At 41.2% G+C, this 20,786-nt stretch overlaps 2 protein-coding genes across 2 annotated transcripts; both read right to left on the bottom strand.

Moving 5' to 3' along the window:
* Positions 1-1,756: 1,756 nt before the first annotated feature.
* rgcc (regulator of cell cycle) lies at positions 1,757-16,627 on the bottom strand. Its single transcript, XM_039014855.1, has 5 exons — positions 16,434-16,627; positions 15,884-16,057; positions 5,282-5,392; positions 4,689-4,751; positions 1,757-2,635 (listed from the first exon to the last, which is right to left on the bottom strand). Exons 1-5 carry the CDS (start codon positions 16,465-16,467, stop codon positions 2,628-2,630), a joined length of 390 nt encoding a protein of 129 aa, XP_038870783.1. The 5' UTR covers positions 16,468-16,627; the 3' UTR covers positions 1,757-2,627.
* A 1,111-nt stretch (positions 16,628-17,738) lies between these two features.
* Positions 17,739-19,428, bottom strand: LOC120063807 (class I histocompatibility antigen, F10 alpha chain-like). The gene has a single exon (XM_039014112.1). It carries the CDS (start codon positions 18,834-18,836, stop codon positions 17,886-17,888), a length of 951 nt encoding a protein of 316 aa, XP_038870040.1. The 5' UTR covers positions 18,837-19,428; the 3' UTR covers positions 17,739-17,885.
* Positions 19,429-20,786: the final 1,358 nt, after the last annotated feature.

The raw sequence follows: 20,786 nt of genomic DNA, 5'->3' as shown, positions 1-20,786 counted from the left end.
CACAGAACTCTGTGGCCTTTTGCAAAACAGTAAATGCATTTTCAAAATGTAGTTGCCATCTCAAAACATACATACATTCATCAAAACTGTATGATACTGTCAAAAATACATTCATCACAAGAACACGGCTATCTGCAAAAAAGATTAACACAAACATACATTTCTCTCCAGTCCAAGCAGGCAAAACAGAAAGTTCGATAGAAAAAAAAATTCTCCAGTAGATCAATAGATTTCCTTTGCGGTCACTAAATCATGATGATCAAAATTGGGAATACAACTATCAAAAGGTGCAGAATTATGTGAAATTACTGTTGCCTAGACCTTTCCCTATATTGTACCTGATTGACTACAGATAAATCTACTATATACAATTTTGAGTAGTATTATGTACTGATTGCCAGAAACATTGAACACATTTGCAACCTCTTCTCTTCTGATGAAACAACGTGTGTGTGTATGTGCGTGCATATTCATAGTGAAACATCTATGACCAAACTGGCTTTGACAGGTGCATTGAAGACACTTTACCATTGCATAATCATAAGGGGAATGGTACAGACTTCTGAGTTCAGTGCAAACCAACTGATGCTTCCCCATGCATCATTATCTCTGTAGGAACTGTAAGAGTCAAAATATTGCCATCTCCTCCTACCTATTTCACCACCATCCCCCATTGAATAACCCTCCGAGACCTCTACCCAACTAATACCCCTGCTTGCCCAACGTCCACACCCTGCCATCTACCCCACTGCCCCCTTACCTGATCCATCTCCCTCGTCTTTCCCACACTTCCAGCCCAGTGCCCCTGGATGCGGCTGGCATCTCTCTGGGATCTAGAGGCTGGGTCCACTGCCAACTGCCAAGCCCATGCAGAGCCATTCCCAACGTGCTAGCAGTGCCAAAAAGGCGCCCGGCGCTGCCGACAGGGTGCGTTGTTTTAGAAGCCAAGGGACCATCGGGCCCCGAGGGATCATGTGTTGTGTCAACATGTCTGCCCGGACCCAGTTTCTCCCTGGCACAGGACAGTGCCAACAGGTGGACTGCGCTGGGCTGTAGTGGGCTCTACTTTCCCTGTGCCAACTGTACTAAAGAAACAAAATGGGGGGTGGGTCTCTGCCAGCTTCCTGCTCCCATGGTTGCAGCAACACAGACTGGCAGATATCTGGCTGCTTCAGTCACATGCAGATAGGGATGGCAGTCAGAGGAGAGTCTCCAAACTCTTTAACTCTGGTCTTTCGTGAGTCATTTTATAGGAAAACAAAATGAGCCAAAAGATCCCAGTAGAAAGAGGTGAACTCCTCATCATCGCTAGCTGTAATGTTACTGTGGAGCCGCTGGGGGGAAGTCTGTCTTCTCTCAACGACCTGTGACCCCAACCAACAGGACATCCCTTATAGACACCTCCTAACCCCACCTGCCATTCACCAACCTCAGTCTATAAATAGCCATAGTTTCATAACCACTAGCTTTGTTGAAGGGTTGAGTAATGATCACAAGAGCCCTGGGAATTGGAATGTCTATTTCAGTATGTCTGTCTACGCCCCACAGAGCTGTGTACAGAGATACACAGACACCAACAGCAGGTCACTGACTACCACTCATAGAAGTCATAGAGACAGGGACACAGAGGGACACAGTTCTTCAGTGCCAAGGCGGTGGCCAGTGACCAGCTGTCACTCAAACTCCCCCCAATATAGCCCTGTTAAAAGGGAGACCAATAAAGCAAGCAGGGGGTAAAAACGAGAAGAGATATTTTAAAACAACAATATTTTTAATATTCTCTGGTAAGCAATTGATATTAGCTGTATTCAAAACATTTTGTTGCATTGCAGTTTTTCAGAGTTAATCCAGATTTTAGTTTGCATTCGTTAGAAGCATCAAACATCTCAACTTCAGTCAACGTGTGCCAAACCTTAAACTTATCATACGCTTTTTAATACCAAGGCAATAGAATTTGAAACAATTATTATTTACACATAGATACAAAAATATATTTCACAAAAAAGTATTATTGATACATTTACAATGACCAGCTCTATACAATTACAAATATACTTATATTGTAAAAAGCGATTTCTTAAATACTCTTCCAGCTCAAGTTTTGTATAAAGGACGCACAGCCTGTCCCGTGTATGTGAGATGGTGTTTGTCTGTCTAACAGTGTCCCAATACTTTTACAAAGCTTCCTTTCCTTGTCTCCTTCCTAATCTCCTAGTCTCCTCTAGTCTCCTCTCTTCCATGACTGCTAATAGTTTATAAACTGGGGCTGCGTACGAAATATCCCTCTATGCCATATAGTGCAATAGAACATGAGGTTCCATTTCAAATTGGCCCATTCTTACCGTGCAAACCTAGAAAAAACTATCCAGTCCAATCGGCTCAGATCATGAGGGAAATGAGACGAGGAGAAGGAAAGGAGACAAGGAGATGACGCTGTCTTATAATATTGGGACACAGCCTTGAGATGAAGTTGTTCAGCAAGTCTGACGGTCACTGTGACTGTCCTTGTGCTATGTTCACAGCACTCCTGGTGTGTGTGTTTGTTCTGGGGTGCTGGACAGGGTGTCCCCTCCTCGCGATGGCTACTCTCCAAAAAAGGGTCTCTGCTACTTCTCTTCGGCTCCGTGTCACATGCCTAAGGAGAGACAGACAGACGTTTGATTAGTAATGGACTGTAGACTCCTCTACGTGCCTCAGGGCAGACAGACAGACAAATTCACACACACACAGTGCTTAGCAATAGCCTCTCTGGCTCCTTGGCAGTCCAACACTATTCTTAGTTCGGAGGTGTGGTCAGTTTTACTTGGCAGCCATCATTAACACTGCATTAACACACACTGACCCTAATAAAAATGTCAGGCTCTGCTTAACCTGAATGACAAATAACTGACTGTCCCTTTACTTTATGTGACTTGCTGTCCCATGGCGTAATGTGACTGAATGGTTTGAATGAGGAACATTCAGTACTCTAACCGCCTGGCCTTCTCTGTTAAGAAAAGCACCGGAACACTTCCACTGGTAACTCCAATTCCGAAGCTGACATTTACAGTTGATATTCCACCCCAGGTTTTACGCGGGCACATTCCAATGTAACCGCCCTGATGCAAGTTCCAACACTCTGGACTACTGTAGTAAAGGATCGGTCCAAAACAAATAAACTGAGCTATGTTGGTCTGTACCCGCCACATAAACGAGGCTCTCTCTCTGGTTACATTCTTACATAGGCTGCTGCGTGTGTGTGTGCGCGTATGTGTGTGAGTGCGTGTGTGTCAAGACATAATGACATGAGTGACAGCTGAAAGGGATATCTTCCCTTTCCCTCGAGGCCTTACATGGTCTATCCATACATCCTCATACATCCCCATACCACAACCCTGTTTGGAGCTGACAGCTAAGAGCTTATCGTTTCTGAAAAACAGCAAGGCTCGACAATCAGGTATTGGTGGTTAGCATATCTAACATAGTTAGCATAGAGAACACACACCCTTGACTGAGTACATTGTAAAATAGGTCATTTGTTCTGCTAACATTTTTGTTTTGTGGAAACCCGTTGCCTAAAACCAACTCAAAGTATTTCAGTGTTCAATACTTCAAGTAATAAAGTCACATCATCACCACCCATATTGTTATCTTTTTAAGTTGTAAACATTTAACTGTTTTGTGTTTTATGAGCTTTTTGGCATTAAATTGTATTATGTATTCTGAACTATAACGCTTGAAGTTACTTGAACATGAATATTTGTTGTAGTAAACATTAAAATGTAGGTTCTCTTTTACTTAAATTATTAACCTTCATTACAATAATTTTCAAGGTTAAGTAGTAAGTAGTTCTGATTAGTAATTTTCAGTGATCGTGTCTTAATGTTTAACATTGTTTTATGTATTTGACGATTTGTCATTTTAACCCACCTTAGCAAGCATTGTTGAGCACAGTACTCATAGCAGTAATTGGATATAGAGCTGTAAGCATTACAGGATGCTGCATTAGCCTCTGTCATTAAGACCGGTGCACATGACCTTGTTAATGGTGGGAACGGCTTGTCTCATTATTGAACATCAATTTGTCCGACGGCTTTGATATCTGTTCATCATGATCAATTACAGCTCATAGCACAATAAACTGCTTAATACTATATACTAGAAATATATTTGTATTTCTTCGAACGTGCCTACAGCATTGTGTACAAGTATCATAAATCCTCTAAAAAACAAAGCCAAGTGGCACTATAAAGTATTCATAACTTGCAAAAACGTAATAATTCTATATCAGCACAACACAGATAAATCGTGTTTTTTACTCAAATATCAATGTGTCTGACTATTACTTAATTATTTTAAGTAAAGACGTAAAACATAATAGAATCAAGTAAGAACAACTTACAGTTTTTAATAAATGTTATATTGACTTTAAAATATGAAATCACAATAACTTCTAGAAATGGAATAACTAGATTAGCGGAAGATAAATAAATACAGTTATATTTTCTCAATCACCTAATATCTGTTAACAGTACTCAAAAACATTAAGTGATAAGAAATCTATTTGACATCTGAGTTAGTACTACTTTTATGATTTGAGTTCTACTGACCATTGGAGATGTTTGAGTTGCCACTACTTAATGTCTTTAATGAATTAGGCAGTTACTTTTTACAGTGTACTGTGAATGGTGTAAGCTATTAGAGCTTACTTGCTAACGTCTTGTCAAGGTCAGCAATGAAGTCCTCCAGTTCTTTAGTGTCTCCCAGTTTGGCTGTAAACAACATAGAGAGAGGGTCAGATGATAGAATAGAACAGAGTAGAACTGTATTGTCCACCTGCAATTGCATAACCTCAAATGAACATGCATCATGTATTATGTGAATTGAACATTACATGGCATTATCTACTACAAATATACACATACCTACTACAATACTAAAAGAAGAATGAGTCACTTGAACGCTAATTAGTTAATAGGTGACCTATTGGAATAGCTGAGGATAGCTGAGGTGCTCTAAGCCTAAGGCAATAGGTCTGCCTATTGTAACATTTGACTTCTCCTAAAACACACGTCATGTTTAATCCTGCATCTATCCTTCTGTCTAAACAGGAGTGATACTGAGCTGCATTTTGGCAAATGTTGTCAAACTGGGACAAGACTTTGCATACAGTATAGAAAAGTTGTAGGCAGAATGACGTGTGTGTGTAAAGGTGAGAATGCTGACGGTTGTGTTTGTGCACGCTTGCATTTTTGTGTGTGCGAGTGTGTATGCGTGCATACGTGTGTGTGTCGAGGCTCACCTTTGGGGGATGTGAGAGGTGGGGGGGAGGTGGGAGAGGGAGAGAAGACATTGGGAGAGTTCAGTCTCTCATCACTGAAACTGAAGCTGTTCCTGTTGAGCGACTCAGCACCTGAGAGAGAGAGAAAGAGAGGAAGAGAGAGGGGGAGAAGGGGGAGAGAGCGAGAGAGAAAGGGAGAGATTAAAAGACTGATCACCTTTCTGTATGCCCGAAGCAGCTGTAGGGCCTATTGCCACATCCATATGTTTTGCACACACACACACACACACACACACACACACACACACACACACACACACACACACACACACACACACACACACACACACACACACACACACACACACAACACACAACACACAACACACACACAACACACACACACTAGCAGACTGACTGTGGGTTCCCTAACTCATAAGTTGACAAAAGTAATCTGGTTAGTGTGAAAGTGTCAGAGCAGGGACATGAGTAGAGGGTGGTGGGAAGTCAATGAGGGCCCCTCAAACAGGGCCAAAACAAAATACCACTGTTTAACAGCTGGGCTCTCTCTCTCTAGCTCTCTTTCTCTAGCTCTCTCTTTAACTATTGAGATGTAGCCCTAACCCTAACTCAGAGAGGGACATATTTCTCCTGTGTGATAAATAGTGTGTGCTTGATTTAACTCTGCCACGTCTAGTACACACACACACACACGTTACCCCTCTCCCTCCTGCATTCCCCCACAGTGGTAAAACTGGGTAAGTCAGACTCTATGTGGTCAAAGCGTTGACTGTGTGATTTGCATAAGTGACATAATGAACACTTTGATTCCGCCAGTAGATATTTCAGCCGGATACAGATCTGTATCACTGTTTGTTTTTATCCAGGAAAGGAATGGTGTTGGGAGAAGGAGAGAGTAAGAGAACAGTTGTTTCTCCTCCGTACAATTTAGAAATGGGCAGTTTAGTGGAATTCATTTCAATTCTACACAGCTCAGTTTTGTCCGACTATAAAGTATGTTATAAAGTCAGGGTGGGTACTGTCGGTGGATGGACGTCTCAAAAACGAGTTGTTTTACTATTGTCATTTTCAACAGAAACGCATTCCGTTCCCTGTGCTGTCTCCAATCCAAAGCTAATGGAACTCCTTTCTCAACTCCTGCTTAGATTGAGGTCTGCTGGTCTGCTACTTAATCCTTGTATTAACACTCTTGACAGGTCTGACTAGGAGTATGAGGCTAACTACTGCAGCATAAGCAGCTTAACCTGCAAACCTCAAAATATATTTCTCTCGCTCTCTCTCTCCTGTCTCCTCTCTCTCTCTCTCTCTCTCTCTCTCTTTCTCTCCTCACTCAAGAGTTCCACTGGACCCTGACAGAGTGGCTCTGATGTACAGCACATACCTAGAGTAACCCCTGACCTTCACCTCTCAGCACCACATTCAAGTACACACACACACACACACACACACACACACACACACACACACACACACACACACACACACACACACACACACACACACACACACACACACACACACACACACACACACACACACACACACACACACACACACACACACACACACACACAAAACCTTGATCTAGGTCCAGAGATCTTGGATTTAGATTGAGCTACTGCTGCATATTTGGCACACAAGCCCCCATATTCCAAGCCAGCCATGTCTCTGTGATAGCCTATACACGCTTAGATTTCATTGTCATAAGCAGCTATGAAGTCTCCCAGGCGTCAAGCTGTGCATTACCATACGGGGTGTTTGTGTGTGTGTGTGTGTCTGTGCTACGCCTCGGGCCCTAACCCAAATGTGATAACCTCACACAGTTACACATAGACAGAAATATGCTCCCGCTCCCCAAGCGAACACTGATTTAATTTCCCAACCACATGTGAGTGGGTTGGGATTTCTGTGGGAAGATGTGAAAGGATAACTTCATGGTGCGCTGTAGTGTGTTCTACAAACTCCACGTCTGCAGAACGAGTTCGGAAGGATCGTGTCCAGTTTTGCATGTTTAAGACCGGGGCCTGGCATTCACAGAGAGAGTTACTATTTCATTTATCTGTTTTCGTAATAACTAAAAGAGTACGTAATAATAGGTTCATTTAACGTTTTTACTTGAGTAATTACAGAATAACTATAGCATAACTACTGCACACAGATTTTCAGAGGAAACTAATGTGAAGAGTTACCAGAACATGTTATCTACAGACGAGTATAAAGACGTTAGGTCTAGGATTCCTGTGTGGGTCCTGTCCTCTCCATGGTAGTCCATTGAAGAATGACCTGTCTCATGCAGGGGAGAGCTATTGTGTGTAAGGACTGATGGATGGACGCATGGCTGAAAGAGAGCTGCACCCCAGAGTGGGCAACAATAACATAACTGTCAGTCTGGGATGTAGGTTAGTGAGAAGGCATTCTGAACATGAGGAGAGGCTGGCAGATACTCTGATATATATATATATATATATATATATATATATATATAGAGAGAGAGAGAGAGAGAGAGAGAGAGAGAGAGAGAGAGAGAGAGAGAGAGAGAGAGAGAGAGAGAGAGAGAGAGAGAGAGAGAGAGATCATCCTGGAATATCCAAGGCCTGAGGTCATCTGCCTTTGGCCTAAAGAGCAGGAACCCGGACTTCACCAAAGAAATCGGTAATGCAGACATTGTCATCCTGCAAGAAACCTGGTACAGAGGAGACGGACCCACTGGTTGCCCTCTAGGTTACAGAGAGCTGGTAGTCCCATCCACCAAACTACCAGGTGTGAAACAGGGAAGGGACTCAGGGGGAATGCTAATTTGGTATAGAGCAGACCTAACTCACTCCATTAACTTTTACCGAACCTCAACCCCGTATCCGGGATCACCCCCCACCCCCCACACACTGATTAGCATAGCTAGCATAGCTTCACAAGTAGATAGTAGCATCTAAATATCATTAAATCACAAGTCCAAGACACCAGATGAAAGATACAGATCTTGTGAATAAAGCCACCATTTCAGATTTTTAAAATGTTTTACAGGGAAGACAAAATATGTAAATCTATTAGCTAAACACGTTAGCAAAATACACCACTATTCTAACTCCATCAGTTTCTTACTCCTTCAGGTGCTATCACCAATTCGGCTCAACTAAGATATTGATAGCCAATAACCTATAAAAAAAAACATCAGATGACAGTCTGATAACATATTCATGGTATAGGATAGTTTTTGTTAGAAAAAAGTGCATATTTCAGGTAGAAATCACAGTTTACAATTGCACCGACCATCACAAATCGACTAGAATTACTAGATAGAGCAACGTGTATGACCAATTTACTCATCATAAAACATTTCATAAAAATAGACAAAGCATAGCAATGGAAAGACCCAGTTCTTGTGATTTCAGACCATATTTCAGATTTTCTAAGCGTTTTTCAGCGAAAACACAATAAATCGATAAGTTAGCATACTACATGTGCAAACGTTACCAGAGCATCGATTCCAGCCAAAGAGCGCTATAACGTCAACATCGCCAAAAGATATTAATTTTTTCACTAACCTTCTCAGAATTCTTCCGATGACACTCCTGTAACATCATTTTACAACATACATATACAGTTTGTTCGAAAAGGTGCATATTTAGCCATACAAAACCGTGGTTACACAATAAAAATACTAGGAAATCAAGCCTCAATATGTCTGACGTCATCTATCAGAGTGATCTAGTTTAACTTCTTGCGACTACAGGGGGTGCTGTTCCGAATTAGCATTTTGTCGTCTCCAAATTAAACTGCCTAGTACTCAATTCTTGCTCGTACAATATGCATATTATTAATTCTATTGGAAAGAAAACACTTTCTAGTTTCATACAAAGTTGGAATGATGTCTGTGGGTGACCCAGAACTCTTTCTACAGCGAAATCCATGACAGACAGTGAAAGGTCTGAGAGCGAAGCTCTGGTTTCAGATCAGTTTTTAAGGTCTCTGTCTATCCTATGGAACGACACGAACTGCACCCGCCTTCCCCTGGATGTCAGTAACCAATGAGAAGTGGAATGGGCCTTCTCCGTAGCTCTCAGAGGTTATAAAAGACCAAGGAGTGAGAGTAGCCCCCCTTTCGACGCTCGCCCTTACGCAGGAAGGGACCTCCGGACGCCATTTTCACAGGCTCGGTTATCAACTTGAAATGTATCCGTCTGTAATTTAATTCGATATAGGACTTAGAAACATCATAAGGTAGTTAATTTAAACCGTTTTATAGGAAATTATATCCGTTTAGTGCGATTTTGAGGAATTTCTTTGTTGTGCACTCTGAAACTTTGGACACGTTTTGGGGTCCCGTTCGATCGTTAGTGGATATTTCGAAGGACAGAGGACATCTATCGACCAAAAGACGTTTATAACATAGAAAGGATACATTGCCCAAGAATATGATGGAAGAACAGCTCATAGTAAGCAATATTTAATATGATAAATTGTTGTTCTGTCGAAATATTTTAAACGCATATTTCGCCATTTTGTTTGGTGTAGCTTCACTTGGCGAACCCTGTATTGAAAAGTAAGGATAATTTTACAAATGTAAATCAGCGGTTGCATTAAGAACTAATTTGTCTTTCGATTCCTGTCAACCCTGTATTTTTTAGTCAAGTATATGATTAGCTTTCAATTAAACTAGATCACTCTGATAGATGACGTCAGACATATTGAGGCTTGATTTCCTAGTATTTTTATTGTGTAACCACGGTTTTGTATGGCTAAATATGCACCTTTTCGAACAAACTGTATATGTATGTTGTAAAATGATGTTACAGGAGTGTCATCGGAAGAATTCTGAGAAGGTTAGTGAAAAAATTAATATCTTTTGGCGATGTTGACGTTATAGCGCTCTTTGGCTGGAATCGATGCTCTGGTAACGTTTGCACATGTAGTATGCTAACTTATCGATTTATTGTGTTTTCGCTGAAAAACGCTTAGAAAATCTGAAATATGGTCTGAAATCACAAGAACTGGGTCTTTCCATTGCTATGCTTTGTCTATTTTTATGAAATGTTTTATGATGAGTAAATTGGTCATACACGTTGCTCTATCTAGTAATTCTAGTCGATTTGTGATGGTCGGTGCAATTGTAAACTGTGATTTCTACCTGAAATATGCACTTTTTTCTAACAAAAACTATCCTATACCATGAATATGTTATCAGACTGTCATCTGATGGTTTTTTTTATAGGTTATTGGCTATCAATATCTTAGTTGAGCCGAATTGGTGATAGCACCTGAAGGAGTAAGAAACTGATGGAGTTAGAATAGTGGTGTATTTTGCTAACGTGTTTAGCTAATAGATTTACATATTTTGTCTTCCCTGTAAAACATTTTAAAAATCTGAAATGGTGGCTTTATTCACAAGATCTGTATCTTTCATCTGGTGTCTTGGACTTGTGATTTAATGATATTTAGATGCTACTATCTACTTGTGAAGCTATGCTAGCTATGCTAATCAGTGTGTGGGGGGTGGGGGGTGATCCCGGATACGGGGTTGAGGTTCGGTAAAAGTTAATTGAAAGCTAATCATATACTTGACTAAAAAATACAGGGTTGACAGGAATCGAAAGACAAATTAGTTCTTAATGCAACCGCTGATTTACATTTGTAAAATTATCCTTACTTTTCAATACAGGGTTCGCCAAGTGAAGCTACACCAAACAAAATGGCGAAATATGCGTTTAAAATATTTCGACAGAACAACAATTTATCATATTAAATATTGCTTACTATGAGCTGTTCTTCCATCATATTCTTGGGCAATGTATCCTTTCTATGTTATAAACGTCTTTTGGTCGATAGATGTCCTCTGTCCTTCGAAATATCCACTAACGATCGAACGGGACCCCAAAACGTGTCCAAAGTTTCAGAGTGCACAACAAAGAAATTCCTCAAAATCGCACTAAACGGATATAATTTCCTATAAAACGGTTTAAATTAACTACCTTATGATGTTTCTAAGTCCTATATCGAATTAAATTACAGACGGATACATTTCAAGTTGATAACCGAGCCTGTGAAAATGGCGTCCGGAGGTCCCTTCCTGCGTAAGGGCGAGCGTCGAAAGGGGGGCTACTCTCACTCCTTGGTCTTTTATAACCTCTGAGAGCTACGGAGAAGGCCCATTCCACTTCTCATTGGTTACTGACATCCAGGGGAAGGCGGGTGCAGTTCGTGTCGTTCCATAGGATAGACAGAGACCTTAAAAACTGATCTGAAACCAGAGCTTCGCTCTCAGACCTTTCACTGTCTGTCATGGATTTCGCTGTAGAAAGAGTTCTGGGTCACCCACAGACATCATTCCAACTTTGTATGAAACTAGAAAGTGTTTTCTTTCCAATAGAATTAATAATATGCATATTGTACGAGCAAGAATTGAGTACTAGGCAGTTTAATTTGGAGACGACAAAATGCTAATTCGGAACAGCACCCCCTGTAGTCGCAAGAAGTTTAAATTAATCAAAACAGGAACATTTTACATTTGGCTAGAAATTCAAAAGGAAATTATCTTAACAGAGAAAAATGTCCTCCTGTGTGCTACCTATATCCCCCCACTAGAATCCCCATACTTTAATGAAGACAGCTTCTCCATCCTGAAGGAGGAAATCAATCATTTCCAGGCCCAGGGACATGTATTAGTCTGTGGCGACCTAAATGCCAGAACTGGACAAGAACCTGACACCCTCAGCACACAGGGGGACAAACACCTGCCTGCAGGTGACAGCATTCCCTCCCCCATATGCCCCCCTAGGCACAACTATGACAACATAACCAACAAAAACGGGTCACAACTCCTGCAGCTCTGTCGCACGCTGGGTATGTACATAGTCAATGGTAGGCTTCGAGGGGACTCCTATGGTAGGTTCACCTATAGCTCATCTCTTGGCAGTAGCACTGTAGACTACTTTATCACTGACCTCAACCCAGAGTCTCTCAGAGCGTTCACAGTCAGCCCACTGACACCCCTATCAGACCACAGCAAAATCACAGTCTACTTGAACAGAGCAATACTCAATCATGAGGCATCAAAGCCAAAGGAACTGAGTAACATTAAGAAATGCTATAGATGGAAGGAATGCAGTTTGGAAACCTACCAAAACACAATTAGACAACAGCAAATTCAATCCCTTTTAGACAACTTCCTGGGTAAAACGTTCCACTGCAATAGTGAAGGTGTAAACTTGGCAGTAGAAAATCTTAACAGTATATTTGACCTCTCAGCTTCCCTGTCAAATCTAAAAATCTCAAATAGAAAACCAAAGAAAATGAACAACAATGACAAATGGTTTGATGAAGAATGCAAAAATCTAAGAAATAAATTGAGAAACCTGTCCAACCAAAAACATAGAGACCCGGAAAACCTGAGTCTACGCCTTCACTATGGTGAATCACTAAAACAATACAGAAATACACTACGGAAAAAGAAGGAACAGCACGTCAGAAATCAGCTCAATGTAATTGAAGAATCCATAGACTCTAACCACTTCTGGGAAAATTGGAAAACACTAAACAAACAACAACACGAAGAATTATCTATCCAAAATGGAGATGTATGGGTAAACCACTTCTCCAATCTTTTTGGCTCTATAACAAAGAATAAAGAGCAAAAACATATACATGATCAAATACAAATCCTAGAATCAACTATTAAAGACTACCAGAACCCACTGGATTCTCCAATTACCTTGAACGAGTTACAGGACAAAATAAAAACCCTCCAACCCAAAAAGGCCTGTGGTGTTGATGGTATCCTTAATGAAATGATCAAATATACAGACAACAAATTCCAATTGGCTATACTAAAACTCTTTAACATCGTCCTTAGCTCTGGCATCTTCCCCAATATTTGGAACCAAGGACTGATCACCCCAATCCACAAAAGTGGAGACAAATTTGACCCCAATAACTACCGTGGAATATGCGTCAACAGTAACCTTGGGAAAATACTCTGCATTATCATTAACAGCAGACTCGTACATTTCCTCAATGAAAACAATGTACTGAGCAAATGTCAAATTGGCTTTTTACCAAATTACCGTACAACAGACCATGTATTCACCCTACACACCCTAATTGACAACCAAACAAACCAAAACAAAGGCAAAGTCTTCTCATGCTTTGTTGACTTCAAAAAAGCCTTCGACTCAATTTGGCATGAGGGTCTGCTATACAAATTGATGGAAAGTGGTGTTGGGGGTAAAACATACGACATTATAAAATCCATGTACACAAACAACAAGTGTGCGGTTAAAATTGGCAAAAAACACACACATTTCTTCACACAGGGTCGTGGGGTGAGACAGGGATGCAGCTTAAGCCCCACCCTCTTCAACATATATATCAACGAATTGGCGCGGGCACTAGAACAGTCTGCAGCACCCGGCCTCACCCTACTAGACTCTGAAGTCAAATGTCTACTGTTTGCTGATGATCTGGTGCTTCTGTCACCAACCAAGGAGGGCCTACAGCAGCACCTAGATCTTCTGCACAGATTCTGTCAGACCTGGGCCCTGACAGTAAATCTCAGTAAGACCAAAATAATGGTGTTCCAAAAAAGGTCCAGTCGCCAGGACCACAAATTCCATCTAGACACTGTTGCCCTAGAGCACACAAAAAACTATACATACCTCGGCCTAAACATCAGCGCCACAGGTAACTTCCACAAAGCTGTGAACGATCTGAGAGACAAGGCAAGAAGGGCATTCTATGCCATCAAAAGGAACATAAATTTCAACATACCAATTAGGATCTGGCTAAAAATACTTGAATCAGTCATAGAGCCCATTGCCCTTTATGGTTGTGAGGTCTGGGGTCCGCTCACCAACCAAGATTTCACAAAATGGGACAAACACCAAATTGAGACTCTGCATGCAGAATTCTGCAAAAATATCCTCTGTGTACAACGTAGAACACCAAATAATGCATGCAGAGCAGAATTAGGCCGATACCCACTAATTATCAAAATCCAGAAAAGAGCCGTTAAATTCTACAACCACCTAAAAGGAAGCGATTCCCAAACCTTCCATAACAAAGCCATCACCTACAGAGAGATGAACCTGGAGAAGAGTCCCCTAAGCAAGCTGGTCCTAGGGCTCTGTTCACAAACACAAACACACCCCACAGAGCCCCAGGACAACAGCACAATTAGACCCAACCAAATCATGAGAAAACAAAAAGATAATTACTTGACACATTGGAAAGAATTAACAAAAAAACAGAGCAAACTAGAATGCTATTTGGCCCTAAACAGAGAGTACACAGTGGCAGAATACCTGACCACTGTGACTGACCCAAACTTAAGGAAAGCTTTGACTATGTACAGACTCAGTGAGCATAGCCTTGCTATTGAGAAAGGCCGCCGTAGGCAGACATGGCTCTCAAGAGAAGACAGGCTATGTGCTCACTGCCCACAAAATGAGGTGGAAACTGAGCTGCACTTCCTAACCTCCTGCCCAATGTATGACCATATTAGAGAGACATATTTCCCACAGATTACACAGATCCACAAAGAATTTGAAAACAAATCCAATTTTGATAAACTCCCATATCTACTGGGAGAAATTCCACAGTGTGCCATCACAGCAGCAAGATTTGTGACCTGTTGCCACAAGAAAAGGGCAACCAGTGAAGAACAAACACCATTGTAAATACAACCCATATTTATGCTTATTTATTTTAACTTGTGTGCTTTAACCATTTGTACATTGTTACAACACTGTATATATATAATATAACATTTGTAATGTCTTTATTGTTTTGAAACTTCTGTATGTGTAATGTTTACTGTTAATTTGTATTGTTTGTTTCACTTTTGTGTATTGCTACCTCACTTGCTTTGGCAATGTTAACACATGTTTCCCATGCCAATAAAGCCCCTTGAATTGAATTGAATTGAATTGAGAGAGAGAGAGAGAGAGAGAGAGAGAGAGAGAGAGAGAGAGAGAGAGAGAGAGAGAGAGAGAGAGAGAGAGAGAGAGAGAGAGAGAGAGAGAGAGAGAGAGAGAGAGAGAGAGAGAGAGAGAGAGAGAGAGAGAGAGAGAGAGAGAGAGAGAGAGAGAGAGAGAGAGAGAGAGAGAGAGAGAGAGAGAGAGAGAGAGAGAGAGAGAGAGAGAGAGAGAAACCCACCACTCATTCAGTTGCACTGAGTGAGGATGGTTAGGGTTAGAGAAAGCATTTCCAGAGACAGAGGCATCCACCGAGGCATGGTCTGTCTGAGGAATTGAAGGTTTCCAGTTTCAGACTGGGAAGAGCACTTGTGGGACACATGACCATGTATAATCTAGCACTAATGGCAAATCAGTCTGGCACTATATGGAGTAAAGGGAATTGTGAGCCTCAAAGTGCAAACAGCAACATATCTAGGCTACTGATAGGTCCTGTCACTACTTGAGAATGTTTGTACTGCTACTGTTGCCGCCCTGTAGGCTATGTAATTGTAGTCTCTGTCAGGCCTTGTATCTGCAAGGTCGTTGGTTCAAACCCTGTTGCAGGCATTCCAGCACAATTGCTACACTGTCTTTCGGTATTAGGACAACTGTGTGTGTGTGTTCGTGTGTGTCTGTGCGTGCAAGGTTCACTTACTTTCTGAGTCGCTGATGCCGCTGTCACTGACGCTGGCACTGCTCCGTCTCTTCGCGGTCTTCAGGTGCTCGTCGTACTGGAAGTGTCTCTTCTCCATCGGGGAAGTGAAATCCTCGATCACCGCGTCGAACTCACACAGCACGTCAAACAGATCATCCTCCTCAAGGAATTTACCTGAAATAACGGAGGGAATAAGCATGTGTTACTATACTGGACTGGCATGTCTATCCCACAACCATTCTCATACAAAATATATTTTTCTTTACTTCATTTCAGTTAATAAAATAAATAGCTCTCTATTAATTTAGCCTATCCCATGCAACCTATCGACAGTCTATGTTTTTGTGTCATTGAAATATGTGTAACACACATGTTAAATTGAAACATTGTTACATTGTAACATCTGTGGAATAAGAACCACACTTGCACGGTTTCACATAACGTCACATAACTCCCTTTCTGAAAGGTCCAATAACGCCATGCCTGGTCAGTGTTCAGTGCATTGTCCAGTGGAAGTCGACAGAACAACATATGAGATGGTCTAACTTACATTTGCCTTGAGACTTCAACTTTGGAGACTTCATTTTTCTTGTCTTGTGAATCTCAAAAGTATCCAGTATAATTAAGTCAACTCCGCGGGTATTTCCAATAACAACGTGTTTGCACTCTGTGTGCTCCTGTCCGCTACTAGTCCGCTAAAGCAAAGCGCTGTCCTTCTGACAAAGTGCCCGGTGTCTCAGGACTGGTTTTAAACTCTCCCCTACCCACAGCCGGGGCGGTGACTCGGAGGAGGCGGGAGAGAGAGAGGAGGGAGAGATAGATAGGGAAAGGGAGAGAGAAATTCTTATTCTTTTGGAATTTCTGTGAGTGTAATGTTTACTGTTCATTTTTATTGTTTATTTCACTTTTGTATACTATCTAATTCACTTGCTTTGGCAATGTTGACATATGTTTCCCATGTCAATAAAGCACCTTGAATTGAATTGGGAAAACGCACTATACATGATTTTACGGTATAGGCCTATCAGTGACCGTTTTCTATTCCTATGGTGATGTTCCGCTCTCTGGCGTCATTCCCGGTAACTATGTGTTTGTAAACAACTTGTGTGTCACTAAGCGGTCAGAGATGTAATGCTTACCGGGCATACAGTACGTGTAATACTTTTACGTTTTATTTATATCCCTGACCCTGAGATTTCCGTCTTCTATCACTGGGCAGTTTTTGAACAGAATGTGGTAAAACATTGTTAACTAATTAAACGAATTAACAATTTATTTCACAATGTATTATTTGAAATGTGGACAATGCCGATCTTATTCAAGATTTGTTTATAGTCTCATTCATAAGTTTAAAAAAAGTTTAATCTTGTAGCCTATCATAGCATGAAATGTATTCCTAAAATAGACAACTGTCTCTGTGCGATATCCCCTTTCAATATCTTTGTGTGGTCTATGTCAGAATGGACTGGAACTGGAATTACACATAAATACGGCAACCTAATTGAGTTTCTGGTAGTAGGCTAATTTTAATTTGGAGCGACACCATGTGGTGTGAAGTAGAGTTGCAGCCCCTGGAGTTGGCTGATGTCTGCTGCCCCTCTAATAAAATACAGTACATCAAGAATCTGACTGAATATTCATATCCTATGGTATCTGATGTGAAATACGGTGTGATAAGTAGGATAAACAGTATTTCTGATATTCTGTTTTTGTTCTAGGGTAACATTTCCTGCTCCTCATTTGTAATTAACCAAACTCCAATGATCTTTTTGTGTCATGATGATTTTGTATGGATCTTTAATGCAGTACAAAACACTTTTTTACATATCAAATCAATACATACATCATAGCACTGTCAGTACACATTTTCAGATTGCTTATGCACCACTGCATCATAAAAATACTTGTCTTTATTAAGCTATATACTGTATAATATAGATCAACCTACAATGTATTGGCTTTTCACTTTGAAGTCTTTGCATGAGTGGCAGCAGCAAATATATCAGGTCTCAGAATGTGAAGATAGGCTAATTTGCTCAGCCACTTGGGCATAATTTGCGTTGGAGAGCTGTGACAATGTCTGGGAGCCAGCCGTGTTTCTCCTCCTTACACAAACGAAAATGCTGAGTAGAATAATTATGGCCACCATGGCCAGTGGAGCTGACTTGACATAAAGACCCACTCTGTCGATCCCAGACTCAGGTATCCAGCTGACATTCAGCTTGTTGTCCAGACTGAGGTGGGAGGTGGTGCAGGTGTAGTTGTGTCTCTCTCTCAGCTCCTCTGTGTTGACCTCCAGACTCTTTCTCAGCTGGTAGGTCCCGTCTCCATTGGGCAGCAACTGACCCCCAGTCATCTCCTGTTCTACTATTGGCTGGCCGTCTCTCAGCAGGGTCAGATTGATGTGGCGGGGGTAAAAACCAAACGCCAGACAGCTCACACGGGCACCTCCAGACATGGCTTTCTGTATGAGCCTGACTCTGGGACACACTTTACGCATCACAAAGTTCTTCAATCTCTCCAGACATTTCTTCAATGTTTTTATGCAAATGGGTAGGTAAATGGTCTGATAAAGCCATTTTGCATATGTTTGATGCACCTCACTCCATGGCGACAGTAGGTTTCCAGAATTGTATGAATAATGTGTCATGTTGTAATATATTAAATCAGCAAAAATTGCATTGAAAGCATCTGTGGACAGAATAAGGCCGGGTTCACCAGTATCCAACATCTCACAGCCAGTCATTCTCTGCTGAACATCTATATTCCCTGTGGAATTAAAGCGATACCTCAGGTCTGACAGTCGCCTTTTCATGCTGAGGAACATGTGTCCAAACACATAAGCTGCATCTTGGGCTACGTCAACCTCTGTTTCGTCTGGGGCGTAAGGTCCCTTGTGGATAAACTGCTCCATGTTGGAGTCAAAGTAGCCAACTTGAATGTCATCCTGCATCAACACAACACTACACTCAGGGAAAGGTGCTTCTCCTGAGATACAAGTTGCGAATGCCCACAGAGAATGAGATCCTGAATGTGAGTGAAGGTGAAAACAAGATCAGTGAATATTTTTACAATGTCTGAGAAGCTCCTGAAAATATTTTACTCGGTTTTCCTAGGAGTTTTGTACTCTCTACAGTATGGTACTAAACACCATGTAGGCTGGTGCTCACACTGCTCCTAGAATCAAGATGTATACTAAATGAGATATGACAGAGAATAAAAAGTTAATTTTACCTGCGTTTACGATGGTGTAAAGTGAAAGCAAAAGCAAAAAGAAACACAGTTTTACCATGGTTCTGAATGTGTTCAATACTTTTCTGTACGCTCATATGCTCTCAAATAATTTGGCACACTTTCACTTTCACTAAGCCTTACACACTTTCACTTTCTTGGCAAACACCTAGTATATGCTGTCATTGGAAAAATCTGCAATAAACTGTTTCTCAAACAGAATTAGGGATTTAAATTATGATAGAAAAAAACCTGTTCGGTCTGCCTATTAAAGTATTTTGTGTGTGCCAAGCTATTCTTTTGTTAAATTACAGTTTACAAAAACTCTCCTGTGTGGTTTCTTATGTTTTGCATCACTGTTTGATTTGATCCAATTGCCATAGCATGTCAAATGATTTCTGAGAGCTTGCCTAAGGAAATTATGTCACAATCTGGCCTTGTTTCCAGAGCCCAAGCCATGAAAACTAGACAGGTGTGCTATAGTAACTCCCTGTCATCTCCAGGCTGACCAGGGGCGGACTGCCATCTGGCATTTTGGGCAAATGTTAGATGGGCTGGTCCATTTCTAGCCTAGTGGGCCTGTCTTACTTGGATTTTTTTGCAAAATTATAATTATCTGGCTAATAATGGGGGCCTTAACGAATAAAATTGGCTGGTGTGGGGGCCTTGAGAAAAATATGGGCCATTGTGGGGCCTCAAGGAAATAAATTGTCCCGTGTAATGAAAATGCCAGAGACGATTTCTGGTCCCAGTCCGCCCCTGAGGCTTGTATATAGAATGACGCTGCAATGGATAGCTGCCGTTTTACGGGTTCCTGGCCAAATCTGCTATTTTGTGTATTTTTTGCGCTGATCTTAACTTTTTTTGTACATAATGTTCTACTTCAGTGAGTTGGCAGCATTGGATACACTGCTCACAACAGACCAGGTCCTAATCCCCAAAACGCGTCAAAGGAAAATACGGCGTAAGAGAGGCCGACGTGTGAGCACCCTGACAAAATAACCTTTAGTGAATTAATAATCCGCCTCTACCCTCCACTCTATTGTCGAACGTACAATCACTGGAGAACAATCTGGATGAGCTCTGTTCGAGACTATCCTATCAACGAGACCTGAAGAACTGTAATATGTTTCTCTGAGTTGTGGCTGAACAACAACATGGATAATATACAGTTGAAGTTGGAAGTTTACATACACTTAGGTTGGAGTCATTAAAACTCGTTTTTCAACCACTCCACAAATGTCTTGCTAACAAACTATAGTTTTGGCAAGTCGGGTAGGACATCTACTTTGGCAAGTCGGGCACGACACAAGTAATTTTTCCAACAATTGTTTACAGACAGATTATTTCACGTACAATTCACTGTATCACAATTCCAGTGGGTCAGAAGTTTACATACACTAAGTTGACTGTGCCTTTAAACAGCTTGGAAAATTCCAGAAAATTATGTAATGGCTTTAGAAACTTGACATCATTTGAGTCAATTGGAGGTGTACCTGTAGATGTATTTCAAGGCCTACCTTCAAACTCATGGGAAAATCAAAAGAAAATCAGCCAAGACCTCAGAAAAAAAATTGTAGACCAAAATTGGCCAAAATTGTAGTCTGGTTCATCCTTGGGAGCAATTTTCAAATGCCTGAAGGTACCACGTTCATCTGTACAAACAATAGTA

Source organism: Salvelinus namaycush, chromosome 19 (assembly GCF_016432855.1).
Source record: "Salvelinus namaycush isolate Seneca chromosome 19, SaNama_1.0, whole genome shotgun sequence".
NCBI lineage: Eukaryota > Metazoa > Chordata > Actinopteri > Salmoniformes > Salmonidae > Salvelinus > Salvelinus namaycush.
The sequence above is the reverse complement of the archived record's forward strand: the minus strand, read 5'-3'. Positions and strand labels throughout refer to the sequence as shown.

Bases quoted from the DNA above. Each gene is read 5' to 3' on its own strand.
- rgcc (XM_039014855.1), bottom strand. From the start codon at position 16,467: ATGAAGTCTCCAAAGTTGAAGTCTCAAGGCAAAT. The intron at 16,058-16,433 runs GTAAGTTAGACC...CCGTTATTTCAG, and splicing joins GTTGAAGTCTCAAGGCAAAT to GTAAATTCCTTGAGGAGGAT. The intron at 4,752-5,281 runs GTGAGCCTCGAC...TGTTGTTTACAG, and splicing joins ACCTCTCACATCCCCCAAAG to CCAAACTGGGAGACACTAAA.
- LOC120063807 (XM_039014112.1), bottom strand. From the start codon at position 18,836: ATGCAGGATGACATTCAAGTTGGCTACTTTGACTCCAACATGGAGCAG.